At 47.5% G+C, this 27,858-nt stretch overlaps 2 protein-coding genes across 8 annotated transcripts in view; one reads left to right on the forward strand and one right to left on the reverse strand.

The window, feature by feature from the left end:
* Get1 (guided entry of tail-anchored proteins factor 1) overlaps positions 1 to 4,881 on the reverse strand; it is a 35,426-nt gene extending 30,545 nt beyond the window's left edge. For 3 of the 6 annotated variants that reach the window (XM_035444272.1, XM_027415694.2, XM_027415689.2), the window contains exon 1: positions 1,273 to 1,425. In XM_035444272.1, coding sequence (XP_035300163.1) covers positions 1,273 to 1,302 — 30 coding nt within the window. In that variant the 5' untranslated portion in view covers positions 1,303 to 1,425. Of the gene's footprint in view, positions 1 to 702; positions 1,185 to 1,272; positions 1,427 to 1,556; positions 1,595 to 4,814 lie in introns of those variants that run through there. The other 3 variants (XM_027415696.2, XR_004769818.1, XM_027415692.2) reach the window with 3 other exon arrangements.
* Lca5l (lebercilin LCA5 like) lies at positions 275 to 27,629 on the forward strand. 2 transcript variants are annotated; one of them, XM_027415688.2, is made up of 10 exons: positions 275 to 382; positions 4,758 to 4,902; positions 10,538 to 10,613; positions 11,850 to 12,175; positions 14,629 to 15,143; positions 17,176 to 17,313; positions 22,519 to 22,603; positions 23,783 to 23,886; positions 24,201 to 24,318; positions 26,839 to 27,629. In XM_027415688.2, the coding sequence occupies exons 3-10, from the start codon at positions 10,609 to 10,611 to the stop codon at positions 27,513 to 27,515; spliced, it is 1,968 nt and encodes a 655-aa protein (XP_027271489.1). In that variant the 5' UTR covers positions 275 to 382; positions 4,758 to 4,902; positions 10,538 to 10,608; the 3' UTR covers positions 27,516 to 27,629. The 2 variants fall into 2 exon arrangements, with proteins under 2 accessions (XP_027271489.1, XP_035300162.1); XM_035444271.1 differs by lacking the exon at positions 24,201 to 24,318 and having other exon boundaries at positions 26,839 to 27,077.
* The last annotated feature ends 229 nt before the right edge of the window (positions 27,630 to 27,858 follow it).

Genomic DNA, 27,858 nt, shown 5'->3' on the forward strand with positions numbered 1-27,858 from the left:
GTGCTCAGCCCGGAAATCCTCCTGCACCAAACTCGTCCTTTTAGAGCTCGGGTTTAGTTCTAGCAAGAAGCCTGTCATGTATAAAATCAAGTTAGCAGGGACACGCTGTCGCCGGTCCTCTCGCTTCCCCGCCAGGGGCGGGCTCACCTACAGACTTCCTGCTTCCTGCCGCCGCCGCCGCTCTCAGGCCGGCTGCATCCAGGCTCAGAGCACGCATGCGCAGCACGCCTTGTCGAGGCCTCACGACGCCAAACACGCATGCGCACACCTCGCGGGGTCCTTACTTCCGGCCCCAGGAGGCCCCGCGTAGTTTCCATGGCGACGGACGCCGGCGCTTCCCTAGGACCCGGGTGGAGGCCCCTGCGGGAGCAGCGCGGAACAGGTAACGGCCCCGCCGCCGCCGCCGCCCCCGCAGTCGTGGTCAGGTCCGCGGCGCCCGCCTCCGGGGAGCCGCCCGACCAGCTCCCCGCGGGGGTCCGGCGTCGCGGCTCGCCTGGCCTCGGCGGCGCCCCCGGGGGCTGGCTGGCTTCGGACTCCCGAGCCTCCGCCGTGCACTCGCCACCCCGCCGGCCTGCTGCTTCTCCTTGCAGCCCGAGCGCCGGCATCGCCCGGGCCTGTCGGTGGGGCCGCGTGTCACAGCCCGGCCTCCCCCGGGGCCTCCCAGCACGTAGTTCGCTTCAGGCCGGCCCCACGAGACACGACCTTGAATCTGCTCTCCGTCCACACCACCGCTTGGGCGCATGCATCCAGCTCCAGAGACGCCAAGCGCACGTGAAGGCCAGGGAGCCCGAAATGTGAACCTGCAGCCCGGCGCCTTCTCGGAACGTCAGGCGGGTGGGGTGGGGTGGGTGCGGTCAGGGCCGCAGCCTGACCACCCTGCAGCCAGGCTGCTTCCACACTCGTCATCCACCCAGTTGCCGGAGACTCGCCCCTCCGCACAACACCCTGTAAGCCACCCAGCCTTGGTGGCGAGTCCTGCGCACTTTTCCTGGTGTTGCGCGCACGCACCTTGGTTGAGGCTCATGTCAGTCAGTTTTCCATAGCTGTGACAAATTCTGAAGACAGTCGATTTATAAAGATCAGAGGTCTCAGTCAGTGGTCAGTTGACCCTGTGGTGAGGACCACAGTCCCTACTGAAGGGATGTTCCAGAGACCTAAACCCTCCATTTATATAATCCTCACAGAGGTGTTATCTCTTTCCTATAAAACAAAACAGAACCCTGAGACTAGTTTATTGCCAACATGGGATTCCCGCAAAGTATGCTCATTTACCTTTGTGCTCAGCGTGACTTCCTGACACATCACATAGTTCTGACACACGACGTGTGAACGTCCAGTACATACAAGATCGATGTTAACTGCTAGGTGTTCTAATACAATTTCATTGAAATATGATTTGCCACCACTTGGAGGAAGCAGAGAGGCTGGCCTTCCAGTCCTGAAGGCAAGAGTTTGCTGTGTCCATGAATTCAAAACTAAACGCATGCAATTGTTAAATGTCAAACCCACAAAACCAATGTATAACCATCCAAAGGTTGGAACTTGATACTTCTCACCTTGCAACTCTTGAAGAAGTGTGTGTCTGCCTGTCTATCTGAAAGAGGAGAGAGAAAAATGTGTTTCACTGATGGATTTTTTTTTTTTTGAGACAGGACCTCAATATGCAATTCTGACTGGCCTGAAACTCACAGTGTAGATGAGGCTGGCCTGAAACTCACAGTGTAGACCAAGCTGGCCTCAGATTCAGAGATGACCCACCCCCCTTCCACTTGCAGAGTGCTGGGTTTAAAGGTGTGCTGCACTATGCCTGGCTCACTTGTAGATTTTAGAGTTGGGCCTTAGAAGTCATTGAAAAATCAGCTAATTTCTTGCCTTAGCAACTTTGTTATTGTTTAGAGTCCTCGAAATTCTGTATCAAAAATTAGATACAATATTAGAAGATACTGTGTTTGGAACAGCTTTCTTTAAAATCCTAACCTCCTCACCTGACCCTCCTCACCTGTTCAGTGCCATGTATCAGCTAAAGGAAGAGCTTTTCTGGCCATTCACTGTCCTCTGCCTCATTTACTAAAGGGTTGCTTTAAAAGTTCTTTATAAATTAGGGAAATTAGTTGTCATTTATTTGTCATCAGTTTTATTGATCGTTTCCATTTCAGCCTAGGCTTTATGCCTTGCCAAATCTTGTGGGGGTTTTGTTTGGTTGGTTGGTTTTGGTTTTTCAAGACAGGGTTTCTCTGTGTAATGGTTCTGGCTGTCCTGGAACTCATTTTATAGACCAGGCTGCCCTCAAACTCACAGAGATCTGCCTCCTGAGTGCTGGGTTAAAGGTGTGTACCACCATCACCCAGCCAAAATCTTGTGTTTTCATTTAAGATGTTTTTCTTAACATGTATATGTTAAACCCATCAAGTAATTATTTTAGGGTAAGGAATGCAGTAAGAATTCACTTTGGAGAGATGGTTCACAGGTTGAGCACTGACTGCTCTTCCAGAGGTCCTGAGTTCAATTCCCAGCAACCACATGGTGGCTCACAACCATCTGTGATGAGATCTGGTGCCCTCTTCTGGCCTGTAGGGACACATGTAGGCAAAACACTGTGTATACATAATAAATATTTTTAAAAAAGAATTCACTTGGGATTTGTAGATAACATCTAGCCCGTGGTGGACTTTTTTTTGTTTTGTTTTTCGAGACAGGGTTTCTCTGTGTAGCTTTGGAGCCTATCCTGGCACTCACTCTGTAGAGCAGGCTGGCCTTGAACTCACAGAGATCCACCTGCCCCTGCCTCCCGAGTGCTAGGATTAAAGGAGCGCGCCACCAACGCCCGGCCCCCCGTGGTGGACTTCTTGTCACTTTGTCCACAGTTACTTATTGCTCCCATGACCTTGCCTGCAAGGGCCTATGATACAGGGATCTGAAGAAAGGGCATGACAGTTAACCTCACCATAGGATAATGTGAGGAAGAAATATAGTCATTACCATTTAAACTATACGTATGAATTAGTAGTCACTTCAGTATACAGTATTCAGATTTTTCTCACAGGGTCATAGGTGAATCCCAAGAACTGGGGGAGCAGGGAGGAGCTATGGTCGTAATTCTAATGGTCAGAAAGCTTGTAAGTCATGAAACCCACTGAGAAGAACCATATGTAATAATCACTGCTTTTAAAATAACACCAAGACCCTACCAGTCATGCCAAGAGGCCTTTTCTTTGACATTGTCATTTATATTAACACATAATAGCCTTTTGTTGAACACCAGAAAAAACGAGCCGGCAGCTAAAATACAGGCTCTTGTATGACTCTTGCAGATCTTACTTCCACACAGCTGTCTGATGGCACAGCCAGGCATTTCCCAGTCAGTGCCATGTTCCTGACCAAGCAACTTAGAGAGAGGATTGTTGTGGCTCACAGTCTGAGGGAAATCATTGTTGGGGAAGGTATGGCAGCAGGAGCATGAAGCCCTGCCTGGTCACATCACATCCAGTCAGGAAGCAGAGAGAGTGAGTTCTAGTGTTCAACTCACTTTCTCCTTTTTACCCACCAAAGCCCTAACTTGTGCGGATGGTGCCGCCCACTCTAGGGCAGGTCTTTCTACCTCAGTGAACCTATGTAAAAGAACCCTCACCAGTCATGCCCAGCTAGGTGTCAGCTACGTGACTCTAGATCCTGTCAAGTTGACAGTCACAAATAATTGCAGTTGGGGACTAGGGAAATGGTTAAGAGCACTGGCTGCTCCAGAAAAGGACCTAGGTTCAATTCTCAGCACCCACATGGTGGTTCACAACCATCTGTAATCCAGTTCCAGGGGATCCAACTCCCTCTTCTCCAGGCAGCAGGTGTATGTGTGATGCAGGCAGAACACCCATACACAAAATAAATTTTAAAAAGAAGTGTAACTACAACTGCCAATAACTGATTTCTCTTTGGGGAATACAAGAGGCCCCAATGTATGATATATACAGTAATCTATAGTACAGACGAACATAGACAGTATCTTAGTTACTTTACTGTGGCTATGAAGAGACACCATGACCAAAGCAACTTATAAAAGAAAGCATTTAATTTTGGGGCTTACAGTTCCAGGGGACTAGAACCCAAGACCACCACAGTAAGGAGCATGTCCACAGACAGTCCTGCCACTGACACAGTAGCCGAGCTCTCACATCTCATCCAGAAGCCTGAGGCAGAGAAATCTCAAAGCCCACCTCAGTAAAGGCCACACCTCCAAGTCCTCCCCAAACAGTTCTGCCATCTGCAGACCAAGCATTCGCATAGGAGCCTGAAGATGAGCATTCTCGTTCAAGCCACCCCAGGTAGAGGATAGATGGATGCTATTCCTAGACAAATGTGTCTGTGAGACTAATGAGGCCGTCCTTCTGTGTGTGTTTCTCTTATTGGTTGATGAATAAAACACACTGTGTGGCCAATGAGGCCGCCACACCTAGGAGATGAGGAAAATTCTAAGAAAGGTAAGCAGAGAGGCAGTGAGGAGACAGCACGAAGGGACCTGGAGGATAGAACACACCAGGCGTTCTCTGGTAAGATAAGGCCATGTAGAAATATATAGAGTAGTAATTATGGGTTAATAATTAAGACAGAGCTAGCCAATAAGAAGCCCTAGCCATTCGACCAACAGTTTAATAATTAATCTAAGTCTTTGTGTGCTTCTTTGGGGCTGAAGCAGCGGTGGGACCTGGCAGGACAAGAAACTCTAACAACAGTAAGATTAACATTTCTCTTTTGTAATATTTTAGGGTTTCCTGAAATCGTCTTTATTTTCAAAAGAGACAAGAACATGTCCAAGGTCCTACCTTGGAAACGTGATAAGTCCTGTGGTAAAGAGTGCTCCGAATGAGGCATACGGGTCATCTCCAGATGAGTCTGAAAAAAGAGGAACAGGTATGCAGTAACTCCTCCTTAAATACTTCAGTGTGTGTGTGTTTAATCTGCCTTACTGCAAAATCAGGATTGAAAAAACAGTGTATAACCATAATTCATGTGTACACCTTGATCTAGAAGATTCCCCATAATAGACAGACACAATGCAAAGGTCTCCTGCTGTCATGAGTAGTGGCCCCTTTGGTCTGATGCAGTCCCTGAACAGATACCTTCGAGTCTCCATGGTAACAGCCGGTACCATTTGTTTTGTGTTCCTGAGTCACCACAGCAAAGAAGGCCGGGCACTGGGCAGCATTTACTGACTTGCTTATTTCAGCACCCTGAAGACAGTTTGCTCTTCTAACCCGCACCTAACAAGCACTAAACAAATACTCTCTGGATGTGCTGATTAGTGAAGCACCCTGGGGTCTGAGCCAGGACGTAATGTGCCATGTAATCAGAAATTCCCATGTGGAGACAGCATTAGTATTTGTTGGGAACTGTGAGATGCAGCCTAGTCATGTTAGTTCACAGACACTCTAGAACAGTTTGATAAGTTAAAAATGCACTCCTGCTCATATTAGTCATCACTGAATTTATAACAGGTCAATGATGAAACTGGAATCTAGCAGATTGTCAACTCCAGAGAGCAGGGCACATCTCCCTGCTGGCCACAGTGACCTGCAAGAGTCAAAACTCTCACTCTTTGGTTTACATTGCCAATGATGGGTCTTAACTCAGTCTGCCAGCACAGGTGAACCCAAACAGCCATGTTCAGCAACAGGTAGAAATTTCAGCACAGTTCTAGGGTCCTGGGAATTCCAGAATACCAATGTTCCACCTCTGTGGTGGGTGGTGTTTATGCTAAGTATGGGTACTCCTCTAACCAACAGTAGGCCTATGTTCATGTAAACTTAACACAAAATAGGTTTGGTGGGGGCTAGAGAGATGGCGTAGTGGTTCAGCGCACTGGCGGGTCTTGTAGAGGACGAACGTTTGATTTCAGCACCACAGCAGGTCACAGTTGCCTGTAACTGCAGTTCCAGGTGATCTGATGCCCACGTCTAGCCCCTGAGGGCACCAGGCACACACGTGGTGCACATACACATACCACATAAGCTTGGTGACCTGAGTTCAATCCCCCAAACCCACATAAAGATAGCAGAGAAGCGACACTGACCCCCACAGCAGCCAGGAGTGGTAGCACAGGCAGAAGCAAGTGGATCTCATCAAGTTCAAGGCCAGCCTGGTCTGTATACAGCAAGTTCTGAACAGCCAGAGCCACATAGAGACCCAGTCTCAAAAACGCAAAGACCAGGCTGGTCTTGAAATTAGAGATCCACCTGCTTCTGTCTCCCCAGCACTAGGATTAAAGCACATTTCACTATGCCTGGCTGCAATCCCCTTCTTTATCCCTGCTCCCTACTTCAAGGAAGGGATGTGATGATTTGTCAAAGAAATCACTTGTCTGTTTCTCCAAATCGGTTGGTAACAGATTCCAGTGATCCTCAGCAGCCAATAGTGGACAGTAAGGGTGTCCTATTAAAACAGCTAACAAGTGGCCACAATCCAGAACTAGACATCCAAGTCAAAAGCATTGATTATAAGGTTACCCAGTTTCTTCACTCGCCTAATAAGAGCCGTTAAGTCCTTCCCACAGCGCCTGGACATCACAAACAACAGCTGGTTGCTGCTCAGTCCATAAATGGGTGCCCAAGTTAAAATCCTAACATTCAAGCTGGCACACGCCTTTAGTCCCAGCACTTGGGAGACAAAGGCAGGCAGGTTGCAAGCCTGGTCTACAGAGTGAGTTCCAGGCCAGCCAGGGTAGTTACGCAGAGAAACCCTGTCTCAAAAGAGAAGAAGAAAAGGGAAGAGAACACCCCCAACATTATTAGCAAGCTTTGGGTTAATTTGGAGCATTCCTGGCCTCCTAGGCAGTACCTCACCACCCTGTGAAAACTCAGGCCCAGCTCAGGCTGAGCTCAAGGAGGGAGAAGCAGCGCTGCTTTCCTTGTGGCATCTCCGAGTGTCCAGTGGGATAGCCATGCCATGCCCTGTGTGAGAGTGGTTTCCCAGTGGACACTTTCTAGGCCTTTGGCAGGCAACCACATGACTCTCACTCCTAACGCCATCGCCATTGAGTCTGCGCCTCACACCAGCCAGGTGAGTGCTGGCCTCTTAGTGTGTCTGTGTCTGTGCTGCCCACTCTCTCCCTCCCTCCACTGTCTATTTCCGCTTTCCCTAGCACTCACCTTAGTTCCTTAAACAAACAGTAACTGGAAGGGAAAGTCCTGTCCACCACAGGATAAAGGACATATGTTTGTTTTTTCAAAGTAGCTGATACAGTATCAAATGTGAGAGATTGGATGTTTTCCTCCTAAAATTCACAACAAAACATGCAGTCTCACCATCCTCAGAGGTTCTGTCCTGTGCACCCAAGCAAGGAAAAGAAATACCCCCATACAATGAAAGAGCCCCATACAGTGAAAGAACGCAGCTTCCTTTGTGCACAGGCTGCACAGTCACCATGGAGAAAGCCAGAGAGGCTGAGCTGGAGAGATTGCACAGTGGCTAAGAGCAGGAAGCTCTCCAAACACCCACATGTCAGGTCACATCCATGTGTAACTCCAGTTCTGAGAGATTCCATGCCCTGTGCTAACCTGTGCAGGCACTATACTCCAGGCAAAACACCTGTACACATTCATAAATCCAGTCCATTGCTGGTGTCTGTCAGGTTGTACAGACGGCCAGGTGTAGCTCTGTCTACTTCAATCTCATCTATCATGCATCGTACCAACACTCCCTGCCATCATTTCAAAGTGCAGCAGCATGAAAAGCACTTTGCAGCCCTGCGTACTGGTGCTGACCTGTGATCTCAGCTCTGGGAGACAAAGAGAGAGAGGGGGAGGGAGGGAGGGAAAAAGGGAGGGAGAGAGAGAGGGGGGGAGAGAGAGAGGAGAAAGGGAGGATCCAGAGAGGATCCAGAGTTCAAGGTCATCCTCAGCTACGTAGCTGAATGCCAGCCTGGGCTCAACATGACCTTGTCTCTAAAGAAAAAGACAAAACAAAAAACAAACCAGCCCAATGGTTCAGTGGGTAAAAGTGCTTTCCAGGTAAACCTAGACAACTGAGTTCTATCCTAAGAGCCCATGTCAGGACAGGAGGAGAAGCATCTCCATAAAAGTGTCTACTCACATGTGAGCACTCAATCACACATACACACAATTGCACTCACAAAATTTGTTTTAAGGCCAGGCGTTGGTGGCACACGCCTTTAATCCCAGCAGAGGCAGGCGGATATCTGTGAGTTCGAAGCCAACTTGGTCTACAGAGTGAGTGCCAGGATAGGCTCCAAAGCTACACAGAGAAACCCTGTCTCAAAAAACAAAACAAAACAAAAAACAAAAAAAATTGTTTTAAAAGTAAAAAATTTCAGAAGAGAAACACTCTTGAGTTAATTCTTTGTGTAACCATGCTGGTATGAAAAGACTTTTGTATCACGAATAATAAAATCCCAGAGACAGATATTGGGGTTCAAGCTGAAGATCAGAAAAGCAAAACAGCCAACCACTAGAGAGTTCTTACCTCTACCAGGGCTCACACCAAAGGGGTGATCCTGTCCTCAGTGTGACTGCAGACTGACTGACTCCAGTCTCCTCCAGCCTTACATTCCTGTCTAGTGCTGGTATTAAAGGCATGCACCACCACCATGGCTGACTAGTGTGGCTGCTGAGATTAAAAATGTGTGCCACCACTGCCTGGCCTCTATGGCTGGCTACTGTGGCTGGCTTTGCACTCTGATCTTCAGGCAAACTTTATTTGCTAGATCATAAACAAATATCACCACTTTCATTTCCTTTTGTAGACCTGAGGGCCTCTTGAATACTAAGTATGTATTCAAGACCTCTGAGCTACATCCCAAGTTCAGGACCTCTTGAAAGAGTGTTCTAAATTGGGGATTTTTTTTTTTTTGAGTGAAAGACAGGCAGACACTCTGTAGCTCAGGCTGGTTTATTACTCATATTCGGCCCCTATTGGTCTTGACCTCATAGCAATTCTTCTGCCTCAGCTTCCTAGTCGGGGAATTACAGACAAAAGACACCATATCCATGGGGTCAGAGGGGCTTCTGGCTGGCATGGGAACCCTGCAGACCTGTGGCCACTGTTGAGGGAATTGGATTTTACCAAGCAAGAGGAAGTGAGGGACTAAGCTGTAAGGGACAGGGAGGAACAGCTACGGTACACCAGGCCTTTTCTTCTGGGCCACCGACCAGCTCCCAAATCATGACACAGAGACTTATGGTTTTGAAGGCCCAGCCTATCTTAGGCATATTTCTGGCTAGCTCTTTTACCTTAAATTAACCTGTTTCTCTTTATCTACCTTTTGCCTCAGGGCTTCTTACCTTTCTTCCTTCTGTGTGTTTTACTTTCACTGCTCCTCTGTCTGCCTGGTTGATGTCTCCCTCATTCTCCCTCTTCTCTCTTGTTCTCCCTGTTTGAGCGGAGATTTCTCCGCCTATTACTGCCTGGTAGCCCCACCTATCCCTCTCCTGCCTAGCTACTGGCTTTTCAGCTTTTTCAGACCAATCAGGTGCCTTAGGTGGGCAAGGTGAAACAAATGTAACACACCTTTTCATAAACAAAAGTAACACCTTCGCACAGTTAAAGTAATAATCTGCAGCATAAACAAATGTAACACACCTTTGCCTAGTTAAAATATTATTCAACACCACAGATTAGTTTTAGCCCTTTAGAGTGTCCTGCTTCAACATCTGGGATTCCTTTTTTTTTTTTTTTTTTCCTTGTGCATGGGCGCTTTGCCTAAACGTTTGCTTGTGTACCTCATACATGACTGGTGCCTGTGGAGGCCAGATGAGGGTGTTGGGTCCCCTGGAACTGGAGTTACAGACTGTTGGAAGCTGCAGTGTGGATACTAAGAACTGAACCCTGGTCCTCTAGAAATGCAGCCATCTCTCCAGCACCAACATCTGAGAATCTTTTTTTTTGTTTGTTTGTTTTTTGAGACAGGGTTTCTCTGTGGCTTTGCAGCCTGTCCTGGAACTCGCTCTCGTAGACCAGGCTGGTCTCGAACTCACAGAGATCCACCTGCCTCTGCCTCACGAGTGCTGGGACTAAATGCATGCACCACTACTGCCCAGCCCATCTGGGATTCTTAATCCAGAGGCAGCAGTTCACAAAGCAGGACCTTTGCCTGGAATACTGCCCACTGCTACCCATAAAAGAGAATTCTCTGTGCTGGGATTATGTGAAATTCTATTATCTGTACACATCATGAAAGCAGAAAAGGACCCAGGCCTGAGCTGCAAAGCTTGAGTGGTCACCTCCCCTTTGACCTGTGGGAGCCTCCCTTTGTGGATGCACACATGGTCTGTACATCATAAAGACAGCAGCTCATCAAAACACTAGTATTGTTAGTCAGGCCATATGGCTGAGATTCTTAGTGGGGAAACACGAATTGCATAATACTTCTAATCAACCAAGAAGGCTTAAAGCATTAAACATATGCAGCAAAAGGCAGAAACCAACTTAGGGAACTCAAAGCTCCCACTAGAGAGTTTTGCGTTCCTGTTGCAAAGAATATTACACCAGCTAATATCTCTTTTGCTTTCTTGCTTTCTCAATTTCTTGACAGAATTGAGAACTGAATGAAAAAGCCATGATTTTAGAGACGCCTGCGATGGATTGGTTTGTTTCATCCTAGTAATGAGGTAGGCTACTAGGCAAGCGCTTTCAGGAGCCTGATTGTCGTCCTACAGAGCCTCATAAAGAAGTGTTGAGCCTCTGCACTCCAACTCAAGTTAACTGTGCTCAGTGTATGACTTGGGGGCTCTAACTGTTGTGTGTGACTTCCTATCATATCCGTTTCAGATGCTCAGTTCGAATAGCACACGCCAAGAGAATCCTAATGTTTCTTCCTTGGATGACACTGAGTCTACCTCTGAGGTCACTCAACAGCTCTTAACAAGCCGTGTAGACTTAGCTGATCATGAAAGCATGCCTATAACCCTAGTGGTGGGGAAGCAGAGACAGGGGGATTAGACTTTGAGGCCAGCCTGGTCAGGGGTAGCATATTCAGTAGCTAAAGAAGCTTGCTACCAAGCCTGACTTGAAGATGCCCAGATGAACTGGTTCTGGCAAGTTGTCCTCTGACCTCCACATATGTGCACCTCAACCTCATAAATAAATAGATTTTAAAAACATGTTTATAATACTGGGCTGGGTTCCAGATCCCTTCAGAAGGAAGAGCCAGTGAACAAAGGGGACTCATTGCTTTTGCTTTCCTTTTTTAAAACATAAATCGTGGCCATTCTGGGCTACACCTTTAAAAGGGGCAGTGGCTTCCCAGCACCCACACAGCAGACAATAACCATGTGTGACTCCAGAGGATCTGACGCCCTCTTCTGGCCTCCACAGGTACTGCATCCATACACACACACACACACACACACACACACACACACACACACACACACAGGTACTGCATCCATACACACACACACACACACACACACACACACGTGCGCGCGCAAACACTCACATACACAGAAATAAATCAAAAAGTTACCAGTGTTGTTATCAGATATAGTTTTATGTCTGGTCCTAAGGCCCTGTATTTCATGTAGAAATAATATAAGACCAAATTGAGACTGTTCCAGAAAATGCTGTTTAATAATGCATTGTTCTGAGCTGGAGATTGTGGCACAGCCTTTAATCCTAGTCTTGGGAGACAGAGAAAGGCAGATCTCTGTGACTCTGAGGCTGGCCTGTTCTACATAGCAAGCTCCAGGCCAGCCAGGACTGCACAATGAACACATGTCTCTAAATAAATAAATAGTGCTGTTTGACATTCCTGATTACTCATTGTATTAAAAGAAAGTGCACTGAAGCATGGGCCCGTTTTAGTGCCAGTGCTCACAAACTGAAGCACCCTTTTCTCACACTAGGTTGTGGACTATGTCTCTGGCTGACACAACAAAAGCACACACGACTGAGCACTTCCCCAGCCTGGCACTAGGAGGCAACAGGAGGTCTGCAGAAGGCAGAAGTAGCCCTGACAAAGCTGACAACCTGTCCCAGAACAGCGGGGCTTCCAATGGGAGTGTGGATTACAGCAGGTCGCAGTGCTCCTACAGAAGCCTGGCTTCCCACTATGACTACTCAGAAGGTTTTCTTTCCGAGTGCTCGGAAGCCAACAGACATCAGCTACAGCAGCCTCTGGGGAAGATGGAGAAAAGGAAGTTTAACTCTTCTAAAATCCCCCAGCTTAAAGGTAAGCAGTCAGACGGCCATGCCAGGCTGCAGCCCTGCCACGATGGTCCACAGTCAGTTACAGGGGCATGTTCCTGAATATTCCATACAGCTGTCATAGTTAGGGTCTCTCCTGCTATAAAGAGACACCATGACCACAGCAACTCTTATAAAGAAAAGGAGCTGGAGAGATGGCTCAGAGGTGAAGAGCTCCGACTGCTCTTCCAGAGGTCCTGAGTTCAATTCCCAGCAACCACATGGTGGCTCACAACCATCCTTAATGAGACCTGGTGCCCTCTTCTGGTGTGCAGATATACATGGAAGCAGTGTACATAATAAATAAATAAAATCTTTTTAAAAAAGAAAACACTTAGTTGGGATGGCTGGCTTACAGTTTTAGAGGTTCAGTCCATTGTCATCATGGCAGGAAGCATGATGGTATATAAACAGACAAGGTGCTGGAGCTGAGTCCTACATCTTGCAGGCAACAGGAAGTCAAATGGCTGTCACACTGAGGGAAGCTTTAGCAAAAGAGACCTCAAAGCCCACCCCCACAGTGACACACTTCCTCCAACAAGGTCACAACTCCTAATAGTGCCACTCCCTTTGGGGGCTATTTTCTTTCAAACCACCACAATGGGTGAGCTGTTACAGAAGGAATTGGGAAACATAAATTAAGGATAATTATATAATAAGAAGCTGTAGCCTTGTCCAGCAGAGCTCTTTTAGGCAATGGGCGCTAATATGGACTCCTTAGGATGGTATCTGGAAGGAACTGATGGGGAGCCTGCTGTCTGTGGGTCTCCTCTGCTGTGTTTACTGACTGCTTTCCCCAGCCTGATGCTACCAGATGTGTCCAGGATGCTCTGTGCCACTTCAGGATATGGAGGCTCATCAGTTCTCCGTCTACCCTGGGGGAGGGATCATTCTTCTAATATGGGTGTGTTTGTGCACTTATGAATTTGGGGAGGTTTGTATGTATTCTGAGCTTTCCAGAGGGAAATACCCATAGCTTTCACCAGGGTGTCAAAGAGCTAAAGACCCCTTTATAGTAGGGAAGGACAGACCTCATCACGGTTAGGCGGGCCCTGGAGTTACACAGCCCTCATGTACATGATCTTAGCACATGACGTCATGGTTAGACAGACCCTGGAGTTACACAGCCCTCATGTACATGATCTTAGCACATGACGTCATGGTTAGACGGGCCCTGGAGTTACACAGCCCTCATGTACATGATCTTAGCACATGACGTCATGGTTAGACGGGCCCTGGAGTTACACAGCCCTCATGTACATGATCTTAGCACATGACGTCATGGTTAGACAGGCCCTGGAGTTACAGAACCTCATGTAGAAGCCTTTGAACACCCGTCCTCTGGAACCTGAATTGACTTAACAGGAGGAAAGCATCCTGGACTAGGGGCTGGAGAGGTGGCTTTGCAGTTAAGAGCACTTGTTGTCCTTGTATAAGACCTGGTTTGATTCTCAGGACTCGTGGTGACGCACAACCATCCATAACTCCAGTTGTAGGAATCGTGCAGGCACATATGTGGTGCACAGGCAAAACATCCATACACATAAAATAAAAACAAAAACATTTGACTGAAGGGGGTCATCTCAGAACCTACTTCGAGAACTGTGTGGTGGCTTAAATGTCTGACATATGTCACACTGAACTGGTCTCTAAACACCATGACCAAAAAGCAAGTTGGGGAGGAAAGTTTATTCAGGTACACTTCCACAGCACTGTTCATCATCCAAAGAAGTCAGGACAGGAACTCAGTAGGACAGGGACCTGGAAGCAGGAGCTGATGCAGAGACTGCTTACTAGTTTGCTTCTCCTGGCTTACTCAGCCTGCCTTCCTATAGAATCCAGAACCACCCACCCGGGGAGGGCTGGGCCTTCCCCCATCAATCACTAATTAAGAAAATGGCCTACAGGATTGCCTCTACCCTTATCTTGTGGAGATATATTGTTAATTGAGGCTCTCTTCTCAAATGACTTCAGCTTGTGCTGTTGACATAAAACCATCCAGCACAATAGTTTTTAATATACTTTGTGTTCTGTTTGAAATGGCATCTCATTTAGCTCAGGCAATCATTCTGCCTCTGCTTTCCCAGTGCTGGGATACAGGAATGGGCCTCCACACCTGGCAGGATTTTTGAGTAACTTTTACAGCAGATACCTAAACACAGGCTTTAGACTCCGAGATGTAGTTTTCAGTCCATTCTCTGTCACTTCATGACTAAATAACCTTGGATGACTTCAAATAAACCTGCAGAAACAAGATAGATGCACCTGGACTGAAGGGTTGTGTCAGTTAGAAACGTGTGTGTAAAGAAAGTGCCCAGCCAGCAGCAGGCAGACTCAGTGAGCCTTCTCTGGCCACCTAGTGCCGTGGCACTGATGTGTGTTTGGGGGTTGCCACAGTTGTGCACTGCTGCTAACCATCTGCACTGTCTGCTCACACAGGCCAGAAGGACATCACAGCTGAGAAAAAGCACATCTGGAATGCTTCAGTTTTCAATTCTCAAATTCAAACGATTGCCAAAAGAAGAGATGCCATGACACATCGGATACTGTCAGCCAGGCTTCATAAGATTAAAGAGCTGAAGAATGAGCTAGCCGACATACATCGCAAGCTGGAAGCCACTGTCATAGAGAACCAGTTTTTGAAACAGCTTCAGCTTAGGCACTTGAAAGCTATCGGGAAATATGTGAACTCACAGAACAATCTGCCTCAGATCACAGCGAAGCACCAGAATGAGGTGAAGAACCTACGGCAGCTTCTTCGGAAGTCCCAGGAGAAGGAGCGAATTGTGTCAAGGAAACTCCGAGAAACCGACAGTGAGTTGCTGAGGACCAAAGACGCCTTGCAGGCCCTACAGAAACTTTCAGAAGACAAAAACCTTGCAGAAAGAGAAGACCTGACTCGCAGGCTGACTGTTCTTACAGCGAAAATGGAGACAAATGACAAAAAAATACAGGTCTGTATCTCAGAAGTTCCAGTATTGAGAGAGGGGGTAAACTTAAGTCACACCCAAGGGCTGTGAGCCCCACATGTGGGGAAGGAAGGAAGGGGCTGGAAGGAGGAGCTCAAGCCGCAGAGCTGCTGTCTGCTCCTGAGTGAGCAGGCACTCGCTCCAGCCTGATGGTGTCTGTCTGGAAGCAGCTGGTCTGATGGCCTCACAGGACATCTCCTGTGGACCACAGGCCCTCTGTGTGCAGTGGGACTCACCCTTTGAAGTGAACACCTGCTTTCAGCTCCTACTGAAGGCTGCCGCCCCTTGCCAGAGTATTACTGTCTGTCTGTTCACCCCCCTTTGCTTTTCTTGTCTCCCTCAGTCTGACGATGACAGACTTGTGTCCACACAGTTTAGTTATTTCAAAATAATGTTTCTCAGGGAAGAAGGGAAAAGGGAAGGGAGGAGAAACAGAAGGAGGAGAAGGGAAGAGAGAAGAGGGAAGGGAAGAGAGAGAGAGAGGACAGGAAGGGAAGAGAGAGAGAGAGGACGGGAAGGGAAGAGAGAGAGAGAGGACGGGAAGGGAAGAGAGAGAGAGAGGACGAGAAGGGAAGAGAGAGAGAGAGGACGGGAAGGGAAGAGAGAGAGAGAGGACGGGAAGGGAAGAGAGAGAGAGAGGACGGGAAGGGAAGAGAGAGAGAGAGGACGGGAAGGGAAGAGAGAGAGAGAGGACGAGAAGGGAAGAGAGAGGACGGGAAGGGAAGAGAGAGAGAGAGGACGGGAAGGGAAGAGAGAGAGAGAGGACGGGAAGGGAAGAGAGAGAGAGAGGATGGGAAGGGAAGAGAGAGAGAGAGGACGGGAAGGGAAGAGAGAGGACGGGAAGGGAAGAGAGAGAGAGAGGACGGGAAGGGAAGAGAGAGAGAGAGGACGGGAAGGGAAGAGAGAGAGAGAGGACGGGAAGGGAAGAGAGAGAGAGAGGACGAGAAGGGAAGAGAGAGGACGGGAAGGGAAGAGAGAGAGAGAGGACGGGAAGGGAAGAGAGAGAGAGAGGACGGGAAGGGAAGAGAGAGAGAGAGGACGGGAAGGGAAGAGAGAGAGAGAGGACGGGAAGGGAAGAGAGAGAGAGAGGACGGGAAGGGAAGAGAGAGAGAGAGGACGGGAAGGGAAGAGAGAGGACGGGAAGGGAAGAGAGAGAGAGAGGACGGGAAGGGAAGAGAGAGAGAGAGGACGGAAGGGAAGAGAGAGGACGGGAAGGGAAGAGAGAGAGAGAGGACGGGAAGGGAAGAGAGAGAGAGGAGGAGAAGAGAAGGGAAGAGAGACAGGAGAGAGGGAAGGGAGAAGGGGAGGAATGGAGTTGAAGTAACTGAAGAGATGACAGATTTTCAACAGGCCCTGGCTGTCAAAAGACGACTGCTTTCTATGATAATCACCCACATCTTCATGGTACTGTCCTGCTGGAAAGGTTTTCTTTCAAAGAAGACTGTCTTTCATGGAATGGGTGTTGGGCACCAACACCTCTCAGTACTCCCTGTCACTCTGCTACACCTAGGTTAGCATCTGGGGGCAAGTGCATCTGGGGGCCACCCCTAGCAGGTGTCTGTTGTCGCCCCCTCCCCCGTCGGACAGTCCGGCACTGTGGAGGGTGGCATGGAGCCCATTACAGCCTTCACGCCTGATCTCTAGGAGTCCTGTCCATCACTGGGGCTGCACCTGTCCTGCACTGGGGCTGCACCTTGTAGGGAAAGGAGCCAAGGCCACCATCTGCAAGGACAGCAGAATAACGCATTTGGGTCCCACTGTTAGGTTTGACTCTGGCTGTACTTGCTGGTTCTTCAGGGTGTGTTTGACCATTTGGGCACTGGGCTGAGGAGATATATTTATTGTCTAGACCCGAGATCTGGGACTTTGGTTTTGTTTGTTCTAATGTTTGTCCCTTAAGCCAGTGACTAAAGTTGTGTTGAATGTGCACCTGTCATAAATGTAGCCCGTTTCATTGCAGTCAAGTTTCATGACACCACGCTGGCTACAGAGTAGTTGAAATATATACTGTTTTCAGAACTTGGAAAAGCAGCTGAGGCTGAACAATCGATCCTTTAGTCGGCAGTTGGCCAAAGAAAACCGGAAGACGCTAGCAGCTCAAACAGCGACAAAGACCCTGCAGGGGGAAGTGAGACAGCTGCATCAGAAGCTTAAGGTATTCCTTCCAAAACAGTGTCTCAATCACCACAGTAACTTAGACCGATGATGTCCTCAAGTTGTTCTTTAGACAGTTATGAGCAGAGAGAGTGAGCAGTCAGATCACTATGCATTGTGGTGAGAGAAACTCACTCACTCTCCTAAGACTTGTCTTCATTGTCATTTTGTAACATAAACAACAGTACAGCCACAACACAGAGATAAGTATAAAAACCTGAAAAGCTGTCACTGAAAATCCACACCAACTATGTATTACATGGGGAAATGCCATTCCAGGTGACGTAGCACAGAAATTTTAATGAACTCTAGCCAGACATAGTTGGGATAACTTCACACACAAATGTGAATGGTTTCAGAAGTAACATAGTGTGTGTGTGTGTGTGTGTGTGTGTGTGTGTGTGTGTGTGTGTGTGTGTGTGTGTGTGTTTTGGGGATGGTGTGATGCTTTGGAAACATTGTAAATAATGTTGGTGCCCTTCTAAATAGGGTTCTAGGGAATGGAAAAAAGAAAACACTGGAAAAAGAAAAAGTTAAATAAAAGTCCACAGTCCTGGTTTTGATCTGAAGTATAAGTACAACTTCCCAGTGTATTATTTTAGAAGCTGCATGTCCCCAATGAGACTGAGTAACAGAGGACACCACTAATGTCCACTGGTTCAAAGAGAATGAGAACATCTTAAAGAAGTCTAGAACTGTACGTGAAATGTACAAGGCTTGTCACACAGAGAAACTGTCACCTTGTAGGGGACAAGCAAAAAAGATAGTCAGGCATGATATATACACTTGGCATCCCAGCACTCAAGAGGCTGAAACAGGAGAATTCAAGACAAAGGCAGCCTAGGCTATACAGCAAGACCCTGACTCAAAAATTAATTTAAAAAAACAAAAGGAAGTGAGGTATGAGATTAGAATGGGATGAATTGGTGCTCAGAATACTATATATATATAATATATATATATATATATATATGAGAATTATCAAAGAATAGCATTTTATATAAAGGAAAAATAATAATTGAACAGTTGAAAATGATGAAATCCAAGAGTCCACCATTCTTAAACAAAACTCTAGGTCTGGAGAGAAAGCTCTACAATTAGGAGCATTTGCTGTGCAATCATTAAGACGAGTTTAAAACATGTAACAAGTTGGGTGACCCATGCACACCTATAACCTACCCTCAGCTCTGAGGGAGACAGAGACAGGAGGATTGCTGGGACTTGCTAGCTTCCAGCTTAGCCCAGACATCAGGCACCTCAGGTTCAGCGAGAAATACACAGACTGTCGGAGGGCCAGCCAGTGCCCTCTTCTGTCCTCTGTGCATCACCTACTGGGCACGCACATTTGCACAGGTGTGTGGTACACTCAAACAGCGTGCACACCAGTGACTCGGTGACTGCTGTCTGTGGAGAATGCTAGGGAACCAGCATTTTAAAACATTTTTAAAAGATAACGCTTTTTTTTTTTAACTTTCCTGCGTGAACTGTGTCCAAGTGACCCAAAGGTGTGAAGGGGGCCATTTCTCCTTACAAATCATTCCATTTAATAAAGAAGGAGGAGCAATAGGGCCAGAGAATATCATTAGTTTTTAATTCCCAATGAACCAATATTTCTAATCAATGGCTATTAATTGCCAGTAACATGACAAAAGAGAATCCAAAAGGCAGTGTCCCGTCTTATCCCTGTCTCTCCCCCCCCCACCCCCTGGAGAATTCATGCCAAAGAACCACCCTGATTCAGACCACACACAGCTCAGATGAGTACAGAAAAGGCTCCCAGAGAAGCTGTTAGCAGTAATCAACACTCATCTGCCCATGCCTTCCACATACAAGCAGCAAAGCACACCAATAAGGTATGTGTGCAGCTCCTCAGTGAAAGAACACTAGGTAGCCGGGCGTTGGTGGCGCACGCCTTTAATTCCAGCACTCAGGAGGCAGAAGCAGGTGAATCTCTGTGAGTTCCAGGCCAGCCTGGCCTACAGAGCAAGTTCCAGGACAGGCTCCAAAACAATAAAGAGAAACTCTGTCGCGAAAAAATGGGGGGGGGGGATCCACTAGGTAATTCACAACAAAGACTTTGGACCTCATTTCAAACAAACTCTAAAAATATTGAAAGACAATTGCAAAAAAATGTGAAAAAATAGATTTGATGGCATTGATACTTTATTTTAATTTTAGGATAGGTATAATTTTATTGTGCTCAGGTTTGGGGGGGTTGTTTGTTTTTAATTTTGGTGAGTTTTTTTGGGGGGGGTTGTTTTGTTTTTTGTTTTTTCCAAACACAGTTTCTCTCTGTGTAACAGCCCTGTCTGTCCTGGAACTCACAGAGATCCGCCTGCCTCTGCCTCCTGAGTGCTGGGATTGAAAGCATGCACCAGCACTGCCCAGTGTTGTCCTCAGGTTTCTAAGAGACACACTCCTTTCTATTGTAGACCCTGAAATACTGACAGGATAAATTAAAACTAGGATTTGATTACAATACTCTGGGGCTGGAAAGTGGTGTCAGAGACGGTGGGTGTGTAAAGGAAAGTAGTTAAGTCTGAGTTGTTCACTACTGGGTATGGAGTTCAGACTGTGCCTGGCTCTAAGCCACCCTTTGTTGTATAGCACATTGGCTTCAGGTTGTGCTTCATACTGGGTGACTCCACTTTACCAAGCAAAAGTTGAGCAGGAACTTTCATGAACCAACTGATATTATTCTCACAAATAAATTATAGGTAAGTGCTGTGGAATAATCCTCTGTACACTGTGTGAATAAATGTCAAATGGTTGGTTTAATAAACAAGCTAATTGGCCAATAGCTGAACAGGATAAAGTTAGGCAGGAACCCCAAACTGAGAATGATGAGATGGCGAAGGGTGGAGTCAGAGGAGTTGCCAGCCAGACACAGAGCAGGAGATGAATATGCCAGGTTAATGGCACCACTATGTACCACCACATGGCAGAGCATAAATAAGGAATAGGGGTTAACTTAAAATGTAAGAGCTAGTTTATAATAAGCCTGAGCTATTGGCCAAGCATTTACAATTAATATAAGCCTCCGTGTCCTTATTTGGGAACTGGTGGGTGGGAGAGAAACATCTGATTACAGGTGAGGAGCACATGTTCAAGTGGCTATAATAAAAACACATCATAAAAACCATGTCTGAGAACTTCCAACAGAAAGCCAATGAAGAATACAACACACTCAATGGGTGTCAGCCTTCCACAGATCCCAGTGAGATGCTGTGGCCTGGGCTTGCAGGTGAGCCCCAGGGAGCACCTACCAAAACGCTGCCGCCTCCTCTCATGCTCCCACAGCATTTGTGACATTTGTTCTCATCTGTGGTCCATCTTCTTCTGCTGACTGTCACACAAGTGTCCTGCGTGGTGTACCAAAACTGTTGTCTTAGTGTGGCCCAGCTCTGTCACAGGTCCTCTCTCTCTTCTAAGGACTATCCCTCATGTTGCTTCCTTCTGACTGTACCCAACCCCGAATCAGCTCATCAGCAGTCAATCTGTCAGCTGATTACGTTCATATCAAACCAAAAGACAGGACTGAGCTCTCCCAATACCAAAATGTGTGCCCCTATAAACACTGAAACCTATATCAAAAGCAGTGTGAGTGAAAGCACTCTGGGCTGGAACATGGCTCATCAGTTATGAGGACTTGCTGTTCTTGCAGAAGACTTGGGTTTGGCTCCCAGCACTCACATGGCAGCTTCCAACTGTCTTAACTAGTTCCAGGAGATCCAGCACCTTCCTCTGGCCTCCATAGGCTTAGGCTGTCACAGCCATCACTGTTGGCATTTCCAGTCTCTGAGCTAACTGTCAAATCATGAGGGAGCAGGAACTGGGGAGATGGCCCATAATACTTCGCTTCTAGAAGTATACACTCTAGAAAAGATATTACTTCTTACCCACTTACATACATATCAAAATAAAATTTTATGACTAATAGAGCATAAGAATAAAGGACAAGCAATGTGTAAGAGGTTAGAATCATTGTCTGACTGGGCGTTGGTGGTGCACATGCCTTTTAATTTCAGCACTTGGGAGGCAGAGGCAGGAGGATCTCTGTGAGTTGGAGGCCAGCCTGGTCTACAGAGTGAGTTCCAGGACAGCCTCCAAAGCTACACAGAGAAACCCTGTCTCGGAAGGGGGGAAAAAAAAAAAAGGCATTGGCTGCTCTTCCAGAGGACCCAAGTTCAGCCTAGGAGCCACAAGGCAGCTCACTACAGCTTTCGTTCCAGAGGATCTAATCCCCTCTCTGGGCCTCTGCAGACACCAGGCTCACACATGGCGCACATATATGCATTCTGACAAAACCTTCCAAAAACAACTTTAAAAAACTTGTAAGAGTATAAAGCCTATACGCTATAGGTCAGACAGACAGGGGTCTGTCATATTTCCCTCACTGACATTTTTTCATGGTCAGAGGTAGAATGGAGATGGATTCAGGCAGGCTTGTCTCAATATATAACATCAGGAGGTACATTAGGTTCTTAGTTCTTTTATTACCCCCAACAGGTTAAGACTGAGAAAGCGGGGCTGGAGAGATGGCTCAGAGGTTAAGAGCACTGACTGCTCTTCCAGAGGTCCTGAGTTCAATTCCCAGCAACCACATGGTGGCTCACAACCATCGTTATGAGATTTGGTGCCCTCTTCTGGTGTGCAGATATACATGGAAGCAGAATGTTGTATACATAATAAAATCTTAAAAAAAAAAAAAGACTGAGAAAGCTTTTGTTGTGCTATGATTCAAAAGCATTGTTTCGTTTAAAACTATGGTTTCCTGTTGTAGGGCTTACCCACTGCACACCCATGTGCACAGTCCAACATAAGCTGGGATGAAGGGCTTTATATCTGCTGTGCAATACCGTGGTCACTAAGTATGGGGAGAGGGACTGAAGGCTGAATTTTTATTTTATTTCACTTTTTTTCTTTGTTTTTCAAGACAGCGTTTCTCTGTAACTTTGGAGCATTTCCTAGAACTTGCTCTGTAGACCAGGCTGGCCTCGAACTCACAGAGATCCGCCTGTCTCTGCCTCCGGAGTGGTGGGATTAAAGGCATGCGCTACCACTGCCCAGCTTTATTTCACTTTTAAATGACAGTGTGTAACCAGTGGCTGCCATACCCAGCAGAGCTTTTCTCTTAAACTGCCCTTTTAAATCAAGGTTTATAAAGCAAGTGTTCACGGGAAACTGACACTGTGGCTCTTTTCAGGAGAAGGATCGTGAGCTGGAAATTAAAAACATCTACACTAATCGGATATTTAAAAATTTACATGAAAAGGAAGACTACCCAAAAGGTATGTCTTGGTCTCTTTTGCTCAAAAACTAATTTAAGTGGCTAATATTTTCCAGGTTTATATAGGAACCCTTCAACAGCCGCTTGAGTCTGCAATGGAATGCACTCTGTGATCGTAGAAATGGAGCTGCGATACCGTCAAAGAAACAGCAATGCTCGTGTTCCCACTGGGCTCAGTGCCTTCTGCCCCTCCTTCCCCCCCCCCCGACAAAACAGGAGCAAAACAAGCCAAACAGAGCCCTCTAAGGAGATGTAGAAGCCAGTGTGCAGCTTCTGGACACGAAGCTGTTTGAGGACATTTTATAGCATGTACCTGTGGTGTGAGCAAATGCTTACAGCCGTGTAACCATCACTGGTCAGTATCACACAAGTGCACACGCACGGGCACGCTTATGCACACACACACACACACACACACACACACACACACACACACACACACACACACACACACACGCTGTGTAAAACAGTATGTGCACCCCTCCCAGCCTCAAGTTCGGCTCAGAGAAGGCACTGTGGAAGCCTCACCTCACCTCTAGAGCAGTAGCAGCCAGGTTTGCCTTCAAAGGCAGCAACCTCTCATTTCTTGGCCTCCATTCACCCAGGATTGTTTTTTTGTTTGTTTGTTTGTTTTTAAGATTTTATTTATCCTGCCTGCATGCCAGCAGAAGGCACCAGATCTCATTTAAGGAGGCTGTGAGTCACCACATGGTTGCTGGGAATTGAACTCAGGACCTCTGGAAGAACAGTCAGTGTTCTTAACCGCTGAGCCATCTCTCCAGCCCTCACCCAGGATTGTAACCTGTAGTCTGAGTAATGCCTACGGGAAAAGATGGTGTGTCTGCTGTCAACATGAGGAAGTTTCAGTGTTCAATACCGTGGACAAGCCACTCACCAGGCCTCAGGTGCTCTGGCATGGTGTGGCAGTGGCTTGGCCTCCCACAATCCCCTTACCAGAAGAACAAAACAGCATGGTGCTCATAACCTCTGAGGCCTAAAATAAGACAAAAGGAAGGTGGGAAAAGAGGAAAACACCCCCACATGTTGCCTATTTACTAAACGTGTCCTATAATATTATATGGTATGGTTATATTGCATGCTTAAGAGCTACTTCATATTCAAAAGCAGTAAAGCTTCTGAATATAAAACATTTCTCATATCTTACCTACCTATTTTATAGTTTCTTCAACAAAATCAGTACAAGCAGACAGAAAAAGTTTACCATTTGTAAATATGAGACACCAGGAAACTCAAAAGTCAGATGTCCCGTCATGGACAGCGAAGGTATGAGAACTCTGAAATCTTGCTTTGTCTAAAAACTGTCTTAACAAAAACAGACTAGCTGTGGATGTGGTGGCTCACACCTTTAATCCCAACACAAGGAGGTAGAGGCAGGTGGAACTCTTGAGTTCAAGACTAGCCTGAGTTCCAGGACAGCCAGGACTGTTTGACAAGAAACTCGGAAGGGGGGGGGGAGGACAACTAAAAGCAGTCATTCGTTGTATACAAAAAGCATGGATATTTATTTTAAAATGTAATTCAAAATTATATTTCTATATACCAAATACATGCTTTTTTACTGCTTTTCTAAATTATAGGGTAAAAAGACAATTGGAAGCATTGGCCATAAAGAAAAATCAACTGAAATAAACCATGAAATTTCTTACTGTGTGTGTAAACTTCCAAAGCAAGAGGAGCCTAAGAGAAAATATGAAGGTAACTGAACAGCTTTAAAGGGTCTCCTACCAGGCACAATGGGCCTCACAGCCAAGTTCAGACCCACTCAGTGGACAGGGTCATGAATTACCTTGGAAAACATACTCCTGTGGGTAGATCCAAGACAGGAAGAGGTCAGAGAACGAGTGTCCAGACCTCAGATCACTAGTGTCAAGCTCTGGAGAGCCACTCAGAGCACGATGCCCCTGTGGGTGTAAGGAGCCTCAGCCAACCAGCCTGCAGGCAGAGTCAAGTCAGTCCCCAAGGTCACGGGGCGGGGCAGAGCCCTGGCTCTCCTGGTAGCAGGGAGCCTGGAGGAAAAGGGAGTGAGGATGCATGGGTGGGTCCTGGCCTGGCTGCTGCAGGGATGCAGCTGGGATCTCCCAGAATTCCCTCAGGTTCCCATGACCACCTGCCTCCCCACTGAATCTTCTGTTTGTTAAACCCTGTCCTCATCCTTTTGTTGTTGTTTTGTTTGTTTGTTTGTTTTCAAGACAGGGTTTCTCTGTGTAGTTTTGGAGCCTATCCTGGCACTCATTCTGGAGACCAGGCTGGCCTCGAACTCACAGAGATCCACCTGTCTCTGCCTCCCCAGTGCTGGGATTAAAGGCGTGTGCCACCAACGCCCAGCCCCTGTCCTCATCTTTGCATAGCAAATCTCATTGTCTGAAGAGCACACTGCCTCCTAGAGCTTCTTGGGGACAGGTGGCCATTGGGCAGATCTGCACCTTTGATCTGACATGTAGCTCTTGCACCCAGACAGATGACTGATAATCACATAGTTAAAATTTTAGATTGTCATTTTCCTTAGAAAAGTTGAGCAGAAAGTGAGCATTTCCTCAAGCCTGAGAGGAGAGCTGAGTAGAGGACCTGGCAGGGCCATGCCTTTGCTGTGAAGTCAACCAAAGTTTAAATTAACAACTTTGGTAGCATTCCTTCATAAGGCTGATGCATTCCCCGAGGTCAGTGTTCACTTGACTTTTCCACTTATTTTTTAAATGTGTTTACATATGGGTATTGTGCCTGCATGCAGAGATATGTGTACCACATGCATGCCTAGCTTGATGGATCCCCTGGAACTAGAGTTACAGACAACTGAGCTGCCATGTGGGTGCTGGGAATTGAAACTCAGTCCTCTGGAAGAGCAGCTGGTGCTCTTAGCCACTGAGCCATCTCACCAGCCCTTTCCACTTATTTTTAAGCCAAGTTGGGGAATTTGTTCATGTGATAAATTGTTTGATAATATACTATGGTGAGGTGTGCGCACACAAACACACCAACAGGAACAAATGCAAAATGCCTGTAGCTCACGTTGTTGTGTAGAATCGTCATTCCCATAAAGCCGCTTGCCCATAGCTGCCCAGAACCCCAACTGCACCCTGATGTCTGCCCTTCACCAACTGTTCCTCTGGCATATTTGCAGCGTTTGACTGAACTAAAGCATGCTTGCTGCATACACAGTCCTGCAGCCATCTGGTTGTGTGGGCTTGTTCTTAGATATGAAAGTGCTGGGCCTAAGATGTATTCACTTAAATTCCACTAGAAACAGTCAATTTACACACCCCCTCAGTGGGCCATTCCCTCAGCTTCTGATGGAAATGAGTCCTGTTTGATGAGTAGAAAAGGGTCTTGTGTTAATTCATGTTTAACATATCTTAATATCCTCAGAGAACAGAGCTTCTTTTTTTGTTTTTTGTTTTGTTTTGTTTGTTTTTTGGTTCTTCAAGACAGAGTTTCTCTGTGTAGCTTTGGAGCCTGTCCTGGCGCTCGCTCTGGAGACCAGGCTGGCCTGGAACTCACAGAGACCCACCTGCCTCTGCCTCCCAAGTGCTGGGATTAAAGGTGTGCGCCACCAACACCCGGCCAAGCTTCTTAGTATTAATCTTTTTTTATGCATGAATAATCTTTTTTTCTTAATCCCCATGTATTTGGGACAGTCTAGGAAACCCTATCAGCAATGCCCTCTTCCGTGTGTCAGTGTCCGTGTTCACCTTGTGTCCTTTCAGTGGCTTGTCTGCAAGTCTAGAGCGGTGTGCTGACATGCCATTCTGAAATGGAAACCCACTGAGATTTTCTGTCTGGGGCTGGTTGGTTTTACAGGCTGGGGCATGAAACCTGGCACCGTGGCATGCTAGGCAAGTGCTCCATCACTAAGCCACACCCTCAGCCCCAAGTACACCGGTGGGGACCGGGGCAGGCCACCATGTCCACTGCCTCCAGTACTCTCGGCCTGCCGCTTTGAGGCAGGGCCACCACTGAACGAAGCTCCCCGCTAGCCTAGTGCAGGATCTGCCTGTCTCAGCCCCACGGTGCTGGGCATACAGTCGGGCACAGCCATGCCCCAGCTTTGGGATTCTGCTTTCTAGTGAATGCCAGGGACAGGATGGATTACTCAGGCCCTCAGCTTGCACCCTGAGCCACTGAGCAATCGGGGACGGAGATGGGTACGGGGACAGGGACGGGGACGGGGTGCTTCTGTTTCCTGTCTGAGAGCATTTAATCTTCATCTTTCCAATGCAGATTTACCAATGGAGGTCGAACACCCAAAACCACCAGCCTGTGTGGAAACTATTAGGATGCAAGAGGAGAAAAGGGAAGATCAAGAGAAGAAAGTCATCCCACCAGAAGTAGAGCCAATCCCAAGGGGAAGCGAGGCCCCCGAGGTCACAGAGGCTGAGGTCCCGGCCAAGGCAGTGGCTGAAGTGGGTGGCATGCTCGAGGCCCGGGCGGCCGAGGATGTGGAGCACGGGCCGTACCCGCGCAAGACCCCGCGGCAGCGGAAGCACTACTCCTTCACCGAGGCCACCGAGAACCTGCACCACGGGCTGCCCACGTCCTGCGGGCTGGCCTCAGGCAGCCCACGCTGCCGCCACAGCATGGGCACGGGCAAGTACCGCAGCGACCAGGACCTGCAGCTGGAGCCTGCCGGCTACGAGCCCTCGTTCGGCAAGGCCGCCAGGGCCAAGGCCAAAGAGACGGCGTTCCGGGACAAGAAGAACAGCCTCATGGAGGAGCTGTTCGGCTCAGGCTTCGCGGGCAGGGTTGGCCCCACCACCGGTGGCGAGGCGGCCAGCAAGGCCCAGCAGCTCGGGCCCGGCCAGGCCTCCGCCAGCAACGCCTTCGGGGACTCTAGAGCCACGGTGGTGCGGTCCCTCCAGACCTCACCCGCAGAAGGAAACAAGAAAACAGTTATTTAAATACAACAGTAGCCTAATACATTCTGGTTTATATGCCAGTTACGTGCCTTTAATCTTACTGTGTGAGGGCTTACATAGTATCTGTTTTAATACTTGGATGGACCTAGGGTTATTTGGGTAATTTGCTTTATTGCTATCTAATAAAATAATCCACTGTACCTTAATCAATGGTAACATTTAAATACAAACTTACATCTTTATTGTAAAGGTGGGACGTGTCCACTCTTTTCAAGAAGACTGGTTTATTACTGAGCTTGGAGATCCAGGACTCACAGTGACTCTGGGTCAGCCTAAGGCACACAAATTCTGTCAGCAGGACTGTTGTCAAAGCTGCATGGAAGAG

Source organism: Cricetulus griseus, chromosome 4, assembly GCF_003668045.3.
Source record: "Cricetulus griseus strain 17A/GY chromosome 4, alternate assembly CriGri-PICRH-1.0, whole genome shotgun sequence".
In the NCBI taxonomy this organism is placed as follows: Eukaryota; Metazoa; Chordata; class Mammalia; order Rodentia; family Cricetidae; genus Cricetulus; species Cricetulus griseus.